This window comes from Phacochoerus africanus, chromosome 6, assembly GCF_016906955.1.
Source record: "Phacochoerus africanus isolate WHEZ1 chromosome 6, ROS_Pafr_v1, whole genome shotgun sequence".
Lineage (NCBI taxonomy): Eukaryota > Metazoa > Chordata > Mammalia > Artiodactyla > Suidae > Phacochoerus > Phacochoerus africanus.
The window spans coordinates 73,306,585-73,323,863 of NC_062549.1; the positions used below are offsets into that span (position 1 = coordinate 73,306,585).

The window sequence follows — 17,279 nt, forward strand, 5'->3', positions numbered from 1 at the left end:
TAAGGTTGAGTGAAAAAGTAAAATGTTCAATAATGAAGACGAGGAGAGGGAAATTTTGTTATGTACGAGGTGTCCCAAACCTCTCTTTTATCCGGGGCAAAATAATTTCTCTCCTCCCCGACCCCCTCCTTTCTTTGCGGTTGTTTCTGGAGTAAGGACGACAATAAATAAGGGGAGGAAACCCCTGGCCTAGCCCCTGAGCACAGGGGTTCTGAGGGCAGACCCGGGGCTTCTAGAAGGAAGGCACGGCGGGCGAGTGTGAGAGGGTGGGGAGGCGACCTGGCGTTAAAGGCAGTGGGGTGTGCGTGTGTGTGTATGTGTGTGTGTGTGTGCTAAAGGCAGTGGGTGGGTGGGTATGTCTGTGTGGTGTGGGGGGGTTCGCCCTGGCGCCCCGGGCTTTTTCCTGCCGCCCGCAGGGCCCCGGGCCGGAGCGCAGGGGGCGGTCCCTCCCGTGCCAGCCACGCCCCGGCCGGGTTTATAACTCGCCTGCTCCCGCTCCGGGCGCCGCGGCTTCTCTCCGAACTGCAGGGTCTCGGGCCGTGTTCCCAGCGCCGAGGCTCGCCGATTCCCGCCTCACGCCGCCCGCGCTTGCCCGCGCGCTCCCACCCACGCCGCCCTTGACCGAACGCGCCCCCACTCGTTCCCGCGCGCATACCCTCGCCCGCGCGCCCCCCACGCGCCCCTACTCGCGCTCCGGGAGCGCTCGCCCTGCAAAGGCGCGGGCACCGAGGGCGAGAGCGCCGAGGGGACCCACGGCCTCCCCATGGCTGACCTGAGCTTCATCGAAGATTCCGTCGCCTTCCCGGAGAAGGAGGAGGATGAGGAGGAGGAGGAAGAGGAGGGTGTGGAGTGGGGCTACGAGGAAGGTAACCGGCCGCGCGTCCGGAGGCTGGTCCCGCGGGATCCTGGCGGCGCTGGCGCGTCCCCCTTCCCACGTGGGTCCTCGAGGTTTTCCCACGGCCCTGGCCCGTTTCGGGGCAGCGGGCGCTGTGCCCGCCGCCTGCGTTCGCGCCGCGGAGCCTGGCCTTTCTGCCAGGCAGCGGTTGGCACCTGCCGCCGTCCGGAGGGCGAGCCTGAAGGCTGCGGCGGTGACATTTCTGTCCGGGGAGTAGCCGAGAAAAGCAGCATTACTTTGTGCTCAACATCTTGAGAGTACGGCGTTAGTGAAACTCTTAAGTTTTTTGCTTTGCCGACGCTTCGGTGGAAAGTATTTTGGCCACTGCTCTTTCGAGGATGCTAACACAGCTCAACTCTCTATGAACAAATACTAAGTTTCAAGCTGAATCAATGGGCCTGGCGAGAAGGGGGCTGGCCTTTTAATAAAATGTTTAGTTTCCTGAATGTATCCCTGGAGATGTAGGGCTTCTAATAGAGCTGACTACTGGTGCTAATGTTGGCTACATATGCTGAGACAAACGTAGTTTATAACTTTAAATAGAAAAATAAGGGAAGAGTATTAGGACTATCGCATGATATATGGGTATGTGTATCTATGCATATGCCCACTTCAAAATACTGTTTGCATTTCTGATAAGAAGTGTTTATTCCCTAGCATCAGATTTATGGTTTTTGGTTCTCACCAAGTATGCTGAGAGTTACAGGAATTTCCCACACTGCACATAATTAAACTAATGAACAGAAGAAATTTTTGTGGTATAATTTTTTTCCCTAACCACTGAAAGATGATCTAAATTTCCTGGAGCCATAAATTAGCACATCTATGTGGACGAATAGAACAGTTAGTCCAGGACTTTGCATGTGGTGTTTGATAACATCATATCGTTTAAAATATGAAGGCAAAAATTCACACACATTATTATTACAGCATTTAATCTGTAAAGAGACAGTAGTTATAACCTTAATAATGGGAAGGATCATAAACCTTGTTTAAATTAGTTTTTCCATGTTAAATTTTGCTGTAACTTATTTTTTAAAAATCGGTTCTAAATTTGCTTCATTTTGTCCTCAGGTGTTGAGTGGGGGTTGGTGTTTCCTGATGCTAATGGGGAGTATCAGTCTCCCATTAACTTGAACTCAAGAGAAGCTAGATACGACCCTTCCCTGCTGGATGTCCGCCTCTCCCCAAATTATGTAGTCTGCCGAGACTGTGAGGTCACCAACGATGGACATACCATTCAGGTTATCCTGAAGTCAAAATCAGGTATCCTAGATGTTTTTGCTTGCTCCTTAAACTAGAAATCATTGCTAAGCTCTTTAGCTTGTATGACCTTAAAGGTAGAACTAACCTAGCTCTGTTATCAGGATATCTTTATATATTATAAAATGCATTTTTTTTTTTATCTTTTTAGGGCTGCACCTTCAGCATATGGAGGTTCCCAGACTAGGGGTTGAATCAGAGCTGTAGCCGTAGGCTTATGTCACAGCCATAGCAACATGGGATCTGAGCCGTGTCTTCGACCTACACTGCAGCTCACAGCAAGGCTGGATCCTTAACCCACTGAGTGAGGCCAGGGATTGAACCTGCATCCTAATGGATATTAGTCAGATTTGTTTCCGATGAGCCACGACAGGCACTCCATACAGTGCATTTTGAAGGAATTATTTCCTGAAACATTTTTGGGGGGCCACACCCTCAGCATGCGGAAGTTCCCAGGCCAAGGGTCAAACCCACACCACAGCAGAAACCCAAGCCACAGCACCGATAATGCAGGATCCTTAACCTACTAGGTCACCAGGGAACTCATTTAAAAATATTTTATTTTTCTTGAGAAATTTTTGAAAGGATGAAAGGATGGAATTAGGAAGGTGTCAGTTTCGTTGTTCCATGTAATATGATGTTAATTGGAATAACCTTAGTTGGTCAAATCCCAACTCTATGGAATTTGAGAAAAAGTGTATGTAGGTATACAGATCTGTATTTTGTCCTAAATTGATTAGCTTAAATCATTTAGATAATTATAATTCTCTATTTTACTGCTTTGTAAAACAAAAGATTAGGATTTATTAACATGATCTGGCATTCAAGATAGACTTTTCAAATTAATTTATTTTATTAATATGACAAGACTTTTAACTAATAGCAGTGAACAGCGTCCTCTAAACTCAGCAAGAGGTTTAAATGGCAAACAAGGCTCTCACTTCTATTTATTTTTTAGTTCACTTCCTCCCCTCTGAATCTTTTGAGATAGATCTGAAATTTTTTTAAGAAAAGCTTTTGGGTAATTGCCAAGGATACTGGTTTTTGGCTTAAATGTAGAGGAGAAGAGAGCAGAATATTTTTAACTTAGCATTAATATCTTGCTTTCCACAGTAAATAATAACTTCGTTTCCTTCTTGGGAGGAATATAAAATTAAGGGAACGTTGAAATACTAGGAAGCGTTTAAACAGAGACCAACTATACTCACCTCAATTCTGAATCAATAAATTTGATATTTCAAGCCATAAAATCTTTAGATTTATTATTACGTCGGGCAGGTATTGATTTCCAACTATGGATTTTTTGATGACTATTCCTGGCTTTGCTTTAGAATTTCTGAAGCATTCATAGATTCACGTACACTTCCCTCCAGCTCTGAGTTTAATCAAGGGATGGACACCTCACCAAAACAGACTCTAGATGTTATATGGATGAAGCCAAAGGGACAGCTTTTGATGTACATTTGAGCTTAAAATCAGAATTTTTTCTTGGGGGGATGGTTATCTATGATGGAACATTAGTATATGGTAAAATTATTGCATGCTGACTGTCCTGACATAAAAAAATATTTTAAGGTAATATTGGTGTTACAATGTAAGGTACATTAATCTGTTGACATGCCTTTGTGCTTCTGGAAGTAAAACGTTTATATATCTGTGCAACTAACGGTTTCACGTCAATCCCCATGGTGATTGAGTGTTGGTTTGCATACAAATGGTTGAGATGGTTCTTGAGGATTCACTTTAGGGAGAACCTAGTCCTTTGTAGGATCCGTGTGACATGGTGAGTGTTATAAAATATCACCAGAGCTCAGAGGAATAATCAGGTCCAAATGCTGTCCATTAAGACAGTGGTTGTCCCTTCCTTGTTGAAGGTCAGATTTACATAATCACATTGAGTTTAACATTTTCTTCTGGTACCTTCTCAAACATTCACCATTTTCCTTGTCCCCCTATGGCACACCGAACAGAGATGATCAAGCAATGTTTCGCCTCTCTAACCACAGGCTCCATGCCTGACAGCCAAGGAAGAGAGCTTTCTGCCTTTCTGTCTGGGCCTAACTTGATGCACAGGCTCCAGACCCCTCACTCCCGCCTCCTCGGAGACCTTGCTCCTGGCGATATCTGACTCCTTTCCACCACTCTAATTATTTTGTCATTGTTTCGTCCTCTTCAATATTTCTCCAAACTTAAAAAAAAAAAAAAAGGAACCAAAACCAAACAAACAAAAAAAACAACAACCCATGTCTGGACCAGTTTATTTATGTATTTTCTAGCCTATGTAAGTTTTTCAAAGGATTGCTCTGCAAGCCCTGAACACCCTGTTATGCATTCATTTAGTTCAAACTTTATCTTTATCACAATAGAATTTAACTGTAATTTAAAGAGCAGATTAGTACCATATTTCTCTCTGCCCCTGGGTATACCCACCCCTCCTCATCTCAAGTTGTTTGCCCTGGTAACGACCACTTTCAACTCTGAGCTGTTTCTCCTGCTGTCACTCTCACAGGTTTTATTAGCACCTTTATACTGTCCTGCTTTGATAGTTAGGGTATCTATGAACTCCCTACAATGGAAGACGAGGATTGCTTAATACCCTTCCCCATCAGGGGTCCCCCCCCTTGCATTGTCCCTGTATACTTAAATTACAATTGATATTTAAATTAGCTCAGAGTTTTTATTATTATGACTCTGTAACTATGCTTCCAACTGAGACTATATTCTGTTTCCTTTATTGAATAACGTGAGGTCCCCCCCTCCCCCGGAGTTAGTGTATTTTTGTTTGTTTGGTGTTTTGTTTATCTGTCATGGTTTCGTTTCCAAGCTCTTTGAGGTAGGCAGGCAGAACTTCTCCAGGACATTCAGAAGTCCTTCCTTTCCCTCTGCAGACCCCTCTGGGCTGGGCTCTCATTGCCTGCACCTGCCTGGGCCTCAGGTCTAGGAAGTCCCTCAGCTTTCTTTGTGTCCGGTTCTGTGTTTCCTGGATGCTATGACATTCTCTTTTGAGGTTTTCCCCTCATTTCAGGGAGTTTTTGGTGTAGTCCCTCCTCTCGTTCATCTTCCAGTAACTTGCTGAAAAGAAGGGCTTGTGAGAGTAAATGTTTGGCTGCCTTGTGTGTCTCTGTGTTGTGTATGTGGTGGACCCTTTCAATTGGGATAATTGTCTTTTATTTCTTAGAAATTTTCTCACATTGTTGCATTGATAACTTTTCTGTTTTATTCCGTTTTTTTCCCCCTTTTTCTATAATTCCTCTTTTTCAAGTCTTTTTCTTCCACTTTCTGGTCGATTTCCTCAATTTATCTCTTTCTATTAAACTTTTAATCTCTGTTCTTATATTTTTTAATTTCTAAAACATTGTGTTTATTCTATGAGTTAAAAATTAAAAAAAAAAAATGCAGCCACCCGTATTTCTTTCATGAACATGGGATCTTTCTCCATTCTTTCCTGTATTGCTTTTTCTCTGTTCCCGATGTGCCTCTTTTATTCTGGGATCCTTCGCCTTGATTTGGTTCCTCTCTTTTGTGTTCTTCTCTAACATCCAGCCGTCTGGAGTTCTTGCTGTGGCACACTGGGTTAGGAAAGAGACTGCAGCGCTGCAGAGGCAAGGGTTCGATCCCTGGCCTGGGAACTTCTATATGTCCCAGGTGTGACCCCCCCAAAAAAAAGTGTCCAGTGATCTTTGGCTCTTTGTTCCTATTTAGGAATGGGTCTAAAAATCAGATTAGAGGATCTATGCATGGGCAGGGATTGCGGTCTGGGGGACGTCTCAGCCGGGTAATTAGGTAGGACCAGGCTGTGTTGCCCGAGGAGCCTTTGTAGGTTCATGGGTTTCTCTGGGGGAAGCGGTGTGTGTGATGGTCTCACCTGTTGACCGCAGGTGAGAGTGTAACCAGTGGTACATCTGTTACAGGTGATGAACCCACATTGACACGCATCATCGCCTAAAGTCCATAGTTTACACTAGGCTTCACACTCGGTGTTTTACATTCCATGGGCTTGAACAAATGTTTAAGGACATGCGTCTGCCATTGTAATATCACGCACAATGGTTTCACACCCCTAAAAGAGCTCTCTGCTCCTTCTCTTCATCCTTCCCTCTCCCCAACCCTTGGCCATCAGTAATCTTTATGCTGTCTCCATAGTTTTGCATTTTTCATAATGTCCTACAGTGGGAATCATACATTTTATCGTCTTGCACTTGCTTCTTTCACAGCGTAATAATGAACTTACGTTTCCTTGGATGCTCTTTCTTTAAAGAACAAAAAACATACAAACAAAAAACCATAGGGAGTTCCCATTGTGGTGTAGTGGAAACAAATCAGACTAGTATCCGTGAGGATGTGGGTTTGATCTCTAGCCTTGCTCAGTGGGTTAAGGATCCAGCGTTGCCATGAGTTGTGGTGTAGGTTGCAGACGTGGCTTGGATCCCACGTTGCTGTGGGGTGCGCATGTGTAGGCCGGCAGCTGTACCTCCGATTCAACTTCTAGCTTGGGAACTTCCTTATGGTGTGGGTGCGGCTCTAAAAAGCCAAAAACAAAAAAACAAAAAAAAATCATAGAATAAGCACAATTAAAATTTTTTTCTTTGTTTATATTAAAAAATAATACTGAATTTCTAAGAGCTACAACAGTTGTCTAATTTAAATGCTTCCACTTATTAAATTAAAGCTTTTAACATAATCATATACAGTTCCTACATATAATAACCCCTTCGTGGGTTTTAAATTTGAGGCATTTCATGAACACAGGCCCTTCTCCCCTCGGCCCCCTGCTGGAAGTTCCCAAACCAAGGTCATGACCTTCTCAATTCATGATCAAACAGCCACTTTAAAATTCTTAAAATACTTTAACTCTGCTGTGTTGGCAGTGGAATTTTTGGACACTCTCTCTCCTGCTGATCTCTATGACATGCCACCTCTTGATGTTTCTTTTTAATTTTGACTGCCGTTTCTCTGCCAGTTCTTCATTCCCTGTTAGCCTTAAGTGATGGGCTTTCTCCTCCACCCTCTTTTCTTCCTGTGATGCAGTCACTGTAGAAGAGTCCACTCATGCAAACTGTGTGCTACTGTGTTCAGTGTTCTGACTTGCAATAAGGCAGTAAATGGATTTAGGAAAGGGGCTGAACTATAGGTCCCCTGAGTGGGACAGGCTCCCATCTCAGATCCTCTGGCAGGTGGCTGGGCGGCCTCAACTTCAACAGCTCAGGAAGGGAAATTCATTCCTCCCGGAGGAAATCTATTCTGCTTTTGAATAATTCCCCACTTCCAGAAGTTCTGTGATGACCCTCATCGTTTGTATTTTGGGATTCTGGACCTACACAGAACAAATATAATTGTACCTTCACAGGGCATTCTTTAAAACATTGACTACCATCATCATACTGTGAAGTTGCCATCTTTCCTTGCAGACATAGTTCGTTCCTTCAACTATTCTTTATGTGATAACCTTCCATTCATTAATACATATTTATGGATCATTTACTACAGGAATTACAGATTTACTTGTCTGTGAGAGCCAGGCGAGTACTAAAAATGAGGGCAACCGGGAGACCCAAACTTGAATTTCTATATGATTATATTTATTATTAACTAACTTTGGGAGACTCAAAATACCTGGACAGTTGCCTTCATCTGCTTCTCCCAGTTTCCCTGGCCTCTTCTCCCTCCTGTTGATGTTACTGCTACCCTCCCAACCTGATGATATTTGTTCTTTAATGCAAAAGAAAGCTGTAGGTTAAAAGCTAAGGACTGTTTGAAAAATATTGATGGTTGCTTTTAAGACTTAAAATGTTAAGAACTAATTCATACAGTATGAATATATCTGAGATTCCTTAAAAGTTAAACTTTAGGTTATAAAATCTTTAAACCTATTGAGAATGAACTTTGGGGGATGGATCAGGGACCATTGGCATTGGTGTCCCTAATGTTGGAATTGTGGCTCCTGGTCTCACTGCCTTTGCCTGGCTGTGTCAGGGCTTTCTCAGCAATTGGGCTTGCCCTCTGCTGGCCCACTATCCATGCAGACCTAGGAGTAACATTTTTTTTTTTTGTCTTTTTGCTATTTCTTTGGGCCACTCCCGCGGCATATGGAGGTTCCCAGGCTAGGGGTCGAATCGGAGCTGTAGCCACCAGCCTACGCCAGAGCCACAGCAACGCGGGATCCGAGCCGCATCTGCAACCTACGCCACAGCTCATGGCAACGCCGGATCCTTAACCCACTGAGCAAGGGCAGGGAACGAACCCGCAACCTCGTGGTTCCTAGTCGGATTCGTTAACCACTGCGCCACGACGGGAACTCCAGGAGTAACATTTTAAAATGCTAAAGTATTAATCCCCCGCTTAAAAGCTAAATGATGATTTGCCCCACGATAAACTCCAGCCCCTCGGCATGAGCTGCCATCCCTCCTAATGTTCACATCTTGAGGTCCTGCCATTGGCAACTGGGTGCCTCTGACTTTTCTCCTGGGGCACCATCAGGCTGTTTCACATCCCTGAGCCTTTCCCAGCCCCTTCTCTCTGCTAGGAGTGGACATTCTTGCTTCTTCTCTTGGCTTACTCTTCAAGACTCTGCTTAGCTCCCATCTTTTCTGGAAAGTCTTCCTTGCCCGTCTGCCTGGCTTCCTTCCTTCCTTCCTTCATTCTTTCTTTCGCTGCACCTGTGGCACATGGAGGTTCCCAGACCAGGGGTCAAATGAGAGCTGCAGCTGTCAGCCTACAACACAGCCACAGCAACGCCAGAGCTGAGCAACATTTGTGACCTACACCGCAGCTTCAAGCAACACAAGATCCTTAAACCACTGAATGAAGCCAGGGATAAACCCACATTCTCATGGATACTCGTTGGGTTCTTAACCAGCTGAGCTACAAGGGGACCTCTTTCCTTGCCTTTCTGAAGCCCCTTGGTTTGGGCTTGGCTATTACATTAAGTTCTTTGAGCACTGAGAATGGCTTGCCAGTGCCAAGCCCATAGCCTTCTTTTATATACTCAGTGGTCAGCACAGGGCTGGGCGTGGACTTTATCTCACAACGAGTGTGTTGAACACAAAGGAGATGAGGGGGAATAAGCCTTTGAACTATCTGGCAAATCTCTTTTCAGCAAAGGATCACAGAAGCTTAGATGGACTGAGGTAAGTAAATCTATGTCATATCTTGATGGGATTCTCAAATTTTGCAGAAGCTTCTGAAAGGAGCTCTCTTATGCCTATGAGCATTAAGGCCACGCTTGTTAAGACAAAAAAACAAGAAAGAAAACGGAGGTAGCAATGGCATCAGTGTACACTGTGTCCTTCTAACGAGTTCGTTATGCTAAGGAAACGCGGCATATCATCAGTGAGTTTCATGTTGTTTCACTGTTTTTTTTTCATTTTTGAAAGTTTTATTGACCTATAGTTGATTTACAGTGTTGTGATATTTCTGCTGTACTACAAAGTGATGCAGTTATACATGTGTGTTTCGTCATGATTTTATTGGACACAATGATACCACAAAAAATAAACCTGCCACATAGTGACAAAATAGCACTCAGCAAGAGTTGCTATTCATAAATGTAGAAAAAAGTGTTCCCCTTTTGGTGTGACCAGTTTTCCCATAAAAAGTAAACGGTCAAAAGGGAGAATAATGTCTAGAGAGGATGTTGCCAAATGGGTAAAACAGAGCTGCTGTTTATTTGTTGTCTGTAAACACAATCATTCTTGGGGGATGAGTGGGTAATGCTGCTACCTGGCACCTCATAAAATTCTGAATTCAGGAATTTGTCATTTTTTTATGGCTTTGCACAGCCTTGCAATTTCAGTGTGGTTTAACTTTGGATTATTCATCTGCAGCAACAGTGAAAGGTACCAAAGTCAATTCCTGGCTGAAAGCTGCCCTTTTGTCACCTCTCCTTGGGGACCAGGGCTGTGCATAGTGCTTCCCTTCTTTGTGTTCATCTTCAGCCCAGTGGAATGTAAGGCCCTGAGGATCTGGCTTCATTATAATTTTCTGGAACATAATAACCATGGAAGAACCAGAGATCACAGCAACAATCTGATCTTCATGAATGTATGAATTTACTTTCATCCCAAGAGAACATAAAATCCAGGGGGCTGGTGATAAGTCTGTTTTGTCAACATCAGTGTATCTTAAGCACTTAATATGGTACCTGCTACAATGTAGATGATCAAAAAATATTGGTCGAAATATTTTTCAAGGGAACCGCTGTGGGCCTGGAACGTCTCCCCAATAAGACACATGTCTGTGCACTTTGAATTTCCAGAGCATTTAAAAATATCAGCTCTAGGAGTTCCTGTTGTGGTGCAGCAGAAACAATTTTATTTTTTAAAAAATTACAGTTGATTTACAATGTTCTGTCACTTTCTGCTGTTCTTTATGAATTATAGTTTGGTCCAAATATATGCCCAGGAGTGGGATTGCTGGATCATGTGGTAGTTCTGTATTTAGTTTTCTGAGGAACCTCCATACTGTTTTCCAAAGTAGTTGTACCAACTTATATTCCCAACCAACAGTGTAGGAGGGTTCCTGGGAAGGATTTTTTTAATGCTCTGTCCCATCTCGTATATGCTTCATTCCACAATACTCCCCTTTCTTTTTCCTCAGCTGTGTGGAGCTAAGCCTTGTCCAAGGCAATTTTCTGCTTTCTTTTAACATTAGCATGTTAGAGACACCCTAGCTCCCACCCTGGAAGCCTCAGGTCGGCTTGTAGATGCACAGGGTGAGGGGTCTTCTCACTCCTGATGGTGCAGGCAGGGATGCAGTGTGAGGCCTTTCCCACTGACTCTTTTTGGTTGCGGGGGCACACTGGGTGGACCCCATGCTTCCTTCCCAGTTTTTCTTAAGACTGCCATTGGACGGCCAAGGGAAGGGAAAGCATTTTGAGGTTATTTAGAAGCTGTTGCCCCCCTGGTTGAGAAAAAAACACTTTGGACCTTCTTCAAGGCACAGTATGATGGTTATTGAAGAAGAAGCAGTGAGCTTGCATGGCGGTTCTGGAGACCAGTGACCCCTTTTTATCCACATATTTCTTTCTTTTTTTTTTTTTGAATTGTTCTGGCAAACAGAATGAGATTGTAAAACTCAGCTGAGGGAGTGCAGTTTAAAAATCTAGGTTTAGGAGTTTCTATTGTGGCTCAGCGGGTTAAGAATCTGACTAGTATCCATGAGGATGCAGGTTTGATCCCTGGCCTCGCTCAGTGGGTTAAGGATCCGGTGTTGCTGTGAGCTGTGGAGTAGGTAACAGATGTGGCTTAGATCTGGTGTTGCTGTGGCTGTGGTGTAGGCTGGCTGCTGTAGCTCCGAATAGACCCTTTGCCTGGGAACCTCCATATGCCATGGGTGTGGCCTTAAAAATGCCAAAAAAAAGGAAAAGAAAAAATTCTTCTCCATGATGGTTTATCATAGCATAGTAAACCTAGTTCCCTGTTTTTGCAGGGACCTGTCTTTGCTCTTCTTTCTGATTTATGCCATCTGGCTGCAGGATAGAAACCTTGATGGAAGCAACTTTATTTATTCATTTATTTTTTGCTTTTTAGGGCCACACCCTCGGCACATGGAAGTTCCCAGGCTAGGGGTCCAATCAAAGGTGCCTGCCGGCCTACACCACAGCCATAGCAACGCAAGATCCAAGCCATGTCTGCGACCTACACCACAGCTCACGCCAGATGCCTGACCCACTGAGCAAGGCCAGGGATTGAACCTGCATCCTCATGGATACTAGTCAGATTCGTTTCCACCGAGCCACCACAGGAACTCCCAGCTTTATATTCTTTTGGGGACACGTTATTAGGTGAAGAACCAGAGAAGGAAGGAAATATGGCTGTACCAGGTCCCCTTGTCCTCCTTGAGTTCAGAGGGAGGAGGGGCAGCAGAGCCATTCATCACTGTGATACTCAGGTTGGCCACTGTTGCTTCCTTTACACCGACAACCGGCGTGTGAACACTGACTTCTTTCAGAAAGACCACGTCTGGGGTAGGGGATGACTTTTCTCAGCTCCTTCACTGAAAATAACCAATAATTCTTTCCTGACACCATTTAGAATGAACCTTTTTTTTTTTTTCAAATAGGAAAAGTGCCAAGAACTTTGATTTGTGTCAAAATTGGCCTTTTGTAATACATTTTATTTCAAGTTTTTCCATATGCTATCAGGGAGTGTTTAATGAATGGAAGTTTTTTCTTGTTTCAAGACAAGATGTATTTTTCATAATCCTTCATAGTGCCCTTATTTGGGACAAAGGTCTGGGTTATATCCAGAAATGAGACATAGAGACAGGGACTCATCAACTAAACGTACTCTTTTAAGTATTGTTAATATTCCATCACAATTTCATTTCATTTGTGTTGATGTGACACAGGATGATAGATTGCTTTTTTGTTTTAAATATGTGATTTCATTGTTGAAAAATCCTGTTGGCTTAATAATCATTCTCTTTGTAGATAACTTGGTTAGCTGACACCTGTTCTCTGAATTGAAAGCCTGCTCATATAAATGGATTATTTGAAAACAAGGCTTAATTTATTGATAGGTCTGCAGTGAATTATTGGCCAGTCTGAGACTCAGACCATTATTCTAGTCCCTGATCAATGCTAAACTTAAGTCTCAGAGAGTATGGTTATTGTATGTGTTTCCTCTGTCTATGCGTATGCCTAAAATACACGGAAAGTTAACAAATACATATCATTCCTAAGTATTCCCGAGTTTTTGAACTTCTGTGATATCAAGATGACAATATAAATTCATCTCAAAGTTGAGACACACTTCTCATCTTGGCTATATGAACTTAATCTATGGAGCTCATGAGACCTTTTTGGCAAAAAATGTCCTCACTGTTTATAATGCTGTGTTGATGAATGTGTTTGAGGTGTAATTAGATACATTTTATTTTCTTTTTTTCCAGTTCTTTCAGGAGGTCCACTGCCTCAAGGACATGAATTTGAACTGTACGAAGTTAGATTTCATTGGGGAAGAGAAAACCAGCGTGGTTCTGAGCACACAGTAAATTTCAAAGCTTTCCCCATGGAGGTAAGAAGAACAAATCAGCTTATAAAACTCTTGTTGTTCATGTACAAAGCATTCAGTGATTTACTGAAGATGGTTTAGTTTTGTGTGTGTGTGTGTGGGGGGGTTATAAGCAATTTTTTTTATGCAGAAAATATTCTTTATGAAACTAATGGACAAAGACACAGAAACAATTTAACACTTGATTCAAAATGTATTACATTAAATATGACATTTACCCTATATTTTATGTTTATCATACAAAGAAGAAATTATGAAAGCATACATAGAATATTTGCAGAGTTATAGAGATATAAAGGTCATAAAATCACTAGTAAACTAATGTAGCCATTAATATGCTGATACACCTTTATTTCAGTACTCACACATTTGTTAATAAAGTTGAAAAATTGAATTTATGTTATGTGTATTAAGTTTCTATTTTCATTATCCCAAAATATTCTTCAAAGATCACCATTTAAATAACTGCATAAGATACTGTTACCAGAATGTGTCATAATGTATTTATCCATTCTCTTTCTTTTTGACCATATTTGTTATTTACAACTATTATAACTCAAATGACAAGAAATGAAAATGGTTCAGTTTAAAAGTAGCTCTTGAATTTTATCAATTTATGTAAAATAAAAAAGTGCTCAATGAAATGTAAGCTTGGGCGGCAAATGAAGCTTTCCATCAGCCTCACTGGGCTTGGAGAGTGCCCTTGTGCAGTTGGTTATACAGGTAAAATACGCTAGTGTTTCTTCCTGGTGTTATTACTGTTGTAAACGTTCTGCTGCTTCTGCAAATTCTGTAGGTCACTTTTGTAGATGCTCTGATGGTAAGCTGAAAACAAATGACTTTTGGAGAAACTTCAACAGTAATTAAAAGTCTAGTTTAGCTCTGATTTAAAATTGGTCGGTGGGGAGTTTCTGTTGTTGTGCAGCGGAAACGAACCTGACTAGTGTCCATGAGGATGTGGGTTCGATCTGTGGCCTCACTCAGTGGGTTGGGGATACGGCGTTGCCTTGAGCTATGGTGTAGGTCACAGATGTGGCTCAGATCCTGTGTTGCTGTGGCTGTGGTGTAGGCCGGCAGCTGTAGCTCTGATTCAACCCCTAGCCTGGGAACTTCATATGCTATGGGTGTGGCCCTAAAAAGCCAAAAAAAAAAAAAATTTTTGATAGATAGGTTTTATTCACCCCAAGCAATTGGAGAAAGAGAAAGTTAGAAATTTTTAGAGGCAGTCTTTTGTCTGAAGAATTTCCTCACTGCTTAGTCAGCTCCTACTCTTTCTTCCATGTCTAGTTGAAAGATCATTTCTTCCATGGGACTTTTTCTGAGTTCCTTCCTAAGCAGATCTAATTTCTCCCTCTTCTGTGCTCCCAGTGTCCTTGACAGGTTGCTGCTGTGGCGTTGAGCTCACAGCTTGTGAATCTTCATTGATTGTGGGTTCCTGTTATGAGGTGTTAATGACCCCGCAGTTCATGTGTGGAAACCTGCATCCTGTGATATTATTAGGAGGTGGGGCCTTTGGGAGGTGATTGGGGTTAGATGAGATTATGAGGCTGCCGCCCCTGTGAATGGGATTAGTGTCCTCATAAGGGTCCCACAGAAGCAGAGCAGAGCCCGGGAGCTTGCTTCTCCCTGCTCTCTGCCATGTGAGGACATGAGAGACCATCACATAAGAGCCAGGAAGTGGGTCTCTGTCAGACACCAGATCTTGGACTTCCCAGCCTCCAGAACTATGAGAAATACGTTCTATTGTTTAAGGCCCTGGTCTATGGTTATTTGTTATAGTGGCGCCATCTAAGAAGATATCAGCTCCTGAAGAAAAAGTATCCTTCTCACTTTCCTGTTACTCCCAACATGGGGTGTGATGTGGGTACTTCAGAGACAGTCCATGCTGGTGAAATTGATGGAATGTCTCTGTTGGTCCAGGCCTTATTCATATTTATTTCTCTAAGGACCCGCAGTTCTCTCGGGAATATAGCTCATCAATGGCAGGTAACAGTCTATTTGGGGGGCTGCCGAAATGCCAGTCTTCCTTCTCTGTCATTTCCAACTGCACATATTTAAGTATGAAATTGCTCCTGATGAGGTACTGCATCTAGACCTGCCTTATAAAGACTGGAAATCACTATTGTTGAATTAATTAATTAATTTTTAAAATTTAAAGTACAGTTGATTTATGGTGTTGTGCCAGTTCTCTACAGCAAAGTAGCAAAGTGACTCAGTTATACATACATATGTATAACACATTCTTTTGTACTTTTATTTTTATCTTAAAGATTTTATTTTATTTTTATTCTTTTCCATCATGGTCTATCCCAGGAAATTGGATATGGTACCCTGTGCTACGCAGTAGGATACTACTATTTAATTTATATAAATTTGTAATATCTACCTTAAAGAATGAAGCCAGAGAAAGTATTTCTCAATGTTACTTTAATAATAATTTGAACATTTCTTTTGAAAGCTCAAAATGGCCTTTCATTAAAAAACTCAAGTCTTAAAATAGAAATATTACTTTGATTTTACTTTTTTATTTTTTATTTATTTTTTCTTTTTTAGGGTCGCACTCGTGGCATATGGAGGTTCCCAGGCTAGGGGTCTAATCAGAGCTGTTGCTGCTGGCCTAAGCCACAGCCATAGCAACGCCAGATCCAAGTCACATCTGTGACTTATACCACAGCTCACAGCAATGCCGCATCCTTAACCCACTGAGCAAGGCCAGGGATCGAACCTGAAACCTCATGGTTCCTGGCGGATTCATTTCTGATGCACCATGATGGGAACTCCTATTTTTTTATTTTTAAAATTTTTAAAAAAATGGAAATATTGTTAAATGTTTTCAGGATGGAAGGGGAAGAAAACCCAGTTGCAGTATGATGACCAGTATATGTGGTGTGAGATAGGACAGTGAGAGAAGACAGCTTCTTTAAAGGCTTGATGGGCAGCGTCGAGTCTTCCAGTGTTACCTTCCCAGGTGCTTTTTTTCTCAGTGCCTACAGACACGTTCTCACTTCCAGTGCCTTCCAGCAACTCTGCCCTGTTTCTGTGTCAGCTCTGGCTGTGGCCTTGTCCTTCCCAGTGTGAGCAGGAAGAGGTCACACCAGAACAGGTCAAAGAGGAGAGAGGGCACACAATGATCCCAAATAATTAAGCCTGCTGGGAAGTAGAGAGCAGAGGAAGGACAGAAACACACTGGGCTGTCAGGGCCTCAGCTCTGCCCTCTTCCTTGGGTGTGAAAAGCTTTTTCCGTCTCAACCAACCTTCAAATGCATACTCTTGTAATCCAAAATTTAGGAAGAGATGGGAGTGGTTGGTTGAGCAGCAACTTCCAGATGGGGACTCTGTGGCTTTTCTTGTGACATAGAATGTACAGCCTGGGGCAAGTTGAATCATTTCAGGTGAGTGTATGATTCACTCTGCAGTGGAGTAGAATTTCCAGGCCAAATGTTCAAACTGGTCCTGCTACTTGTTTTTTGTTGAAGTTTTAACTGCTCTGGTCCATTAAGCCCAGCCTCATGGATTATGTTGAGTGGAGATTAAATTCTGGTCATGAGGCTTTGTTTCTGCAGAAATATATTTATATCTAGGAAGATGGGATTACTGATGATAATTGTCCCCAAACAGGTGATGAATAACATTTAAATTCTTTGTTATCCCAGATTACCTCTGATCCAGTGCTAGAGAAACTACTTGTGTCAGTCCTCAGACGTTTAGTGCTGGATCCTAGTGAGTGAATAAATGATGTGGGTTAGTGGAAGAAGGAGGTATCTGCTGGCCAGTGCGTTTTGTTTTGTTTTAACAGAGGCTGTGAATAGTGTGCTGGGTTTTTAGGGGGAGAGAGCTCATCTGGTGTGGTGAAAAAAAGGAGAGAGAAACTTCACTAGAACGTTTCAGGAGGGAATAGGATGGCTAATGCGGAGATAGGTAGATAACTTGTCGCCATTCCCATGTCCTAAACTGCCATCAGCGTCCACTCGGAACACAAGGACATGGCCAATGAGACAGTGGAGAGTGAGGGGACTGCATACTGTCATGGGTACATGATTTAATAAATAATTTTTTAGGACCCTTGCAGCAGCATAGATGGACCTAGAGATTATCAGTGCCAGTAAGTA

General features: G+C 42.7%; 1 protein-coding gene across 2 annotated transcripts in view; it reads left to right on the forward strand.

Moving 5' to 3' along the window:
• The first annotated feature begins 485 nt into the window (after window positions 1-485).
• Window positions 486-17,279, forward strand: part of CA8 (carbonic anhydrase 8) — a 123,606-nt gene continuing 106,812 nt past the window's right edge. The window contains exons 1-3 of one of the 2 annotated variants that reach the window (XM_047783872.1): window positions 486-866; window positions 1,970-2,161; window positions 13,049-13,173. In XM_047783872.1, coding sequence (XP_047639828.1) covers window positions 764-866; window positions 1,970-2,161; window positions 13,049-13,173 — 420 coding nt within the window. In that variant the 5' untranslated portion in view covers window positions 486-763. The remainder of the gene's footprint in view (window positions 867-1,969; window positions 2,162-13,048; window positions 13,174-17,279) is intronic. The other variant, XM_047783871.1, reaches the window with a different exon arrangement.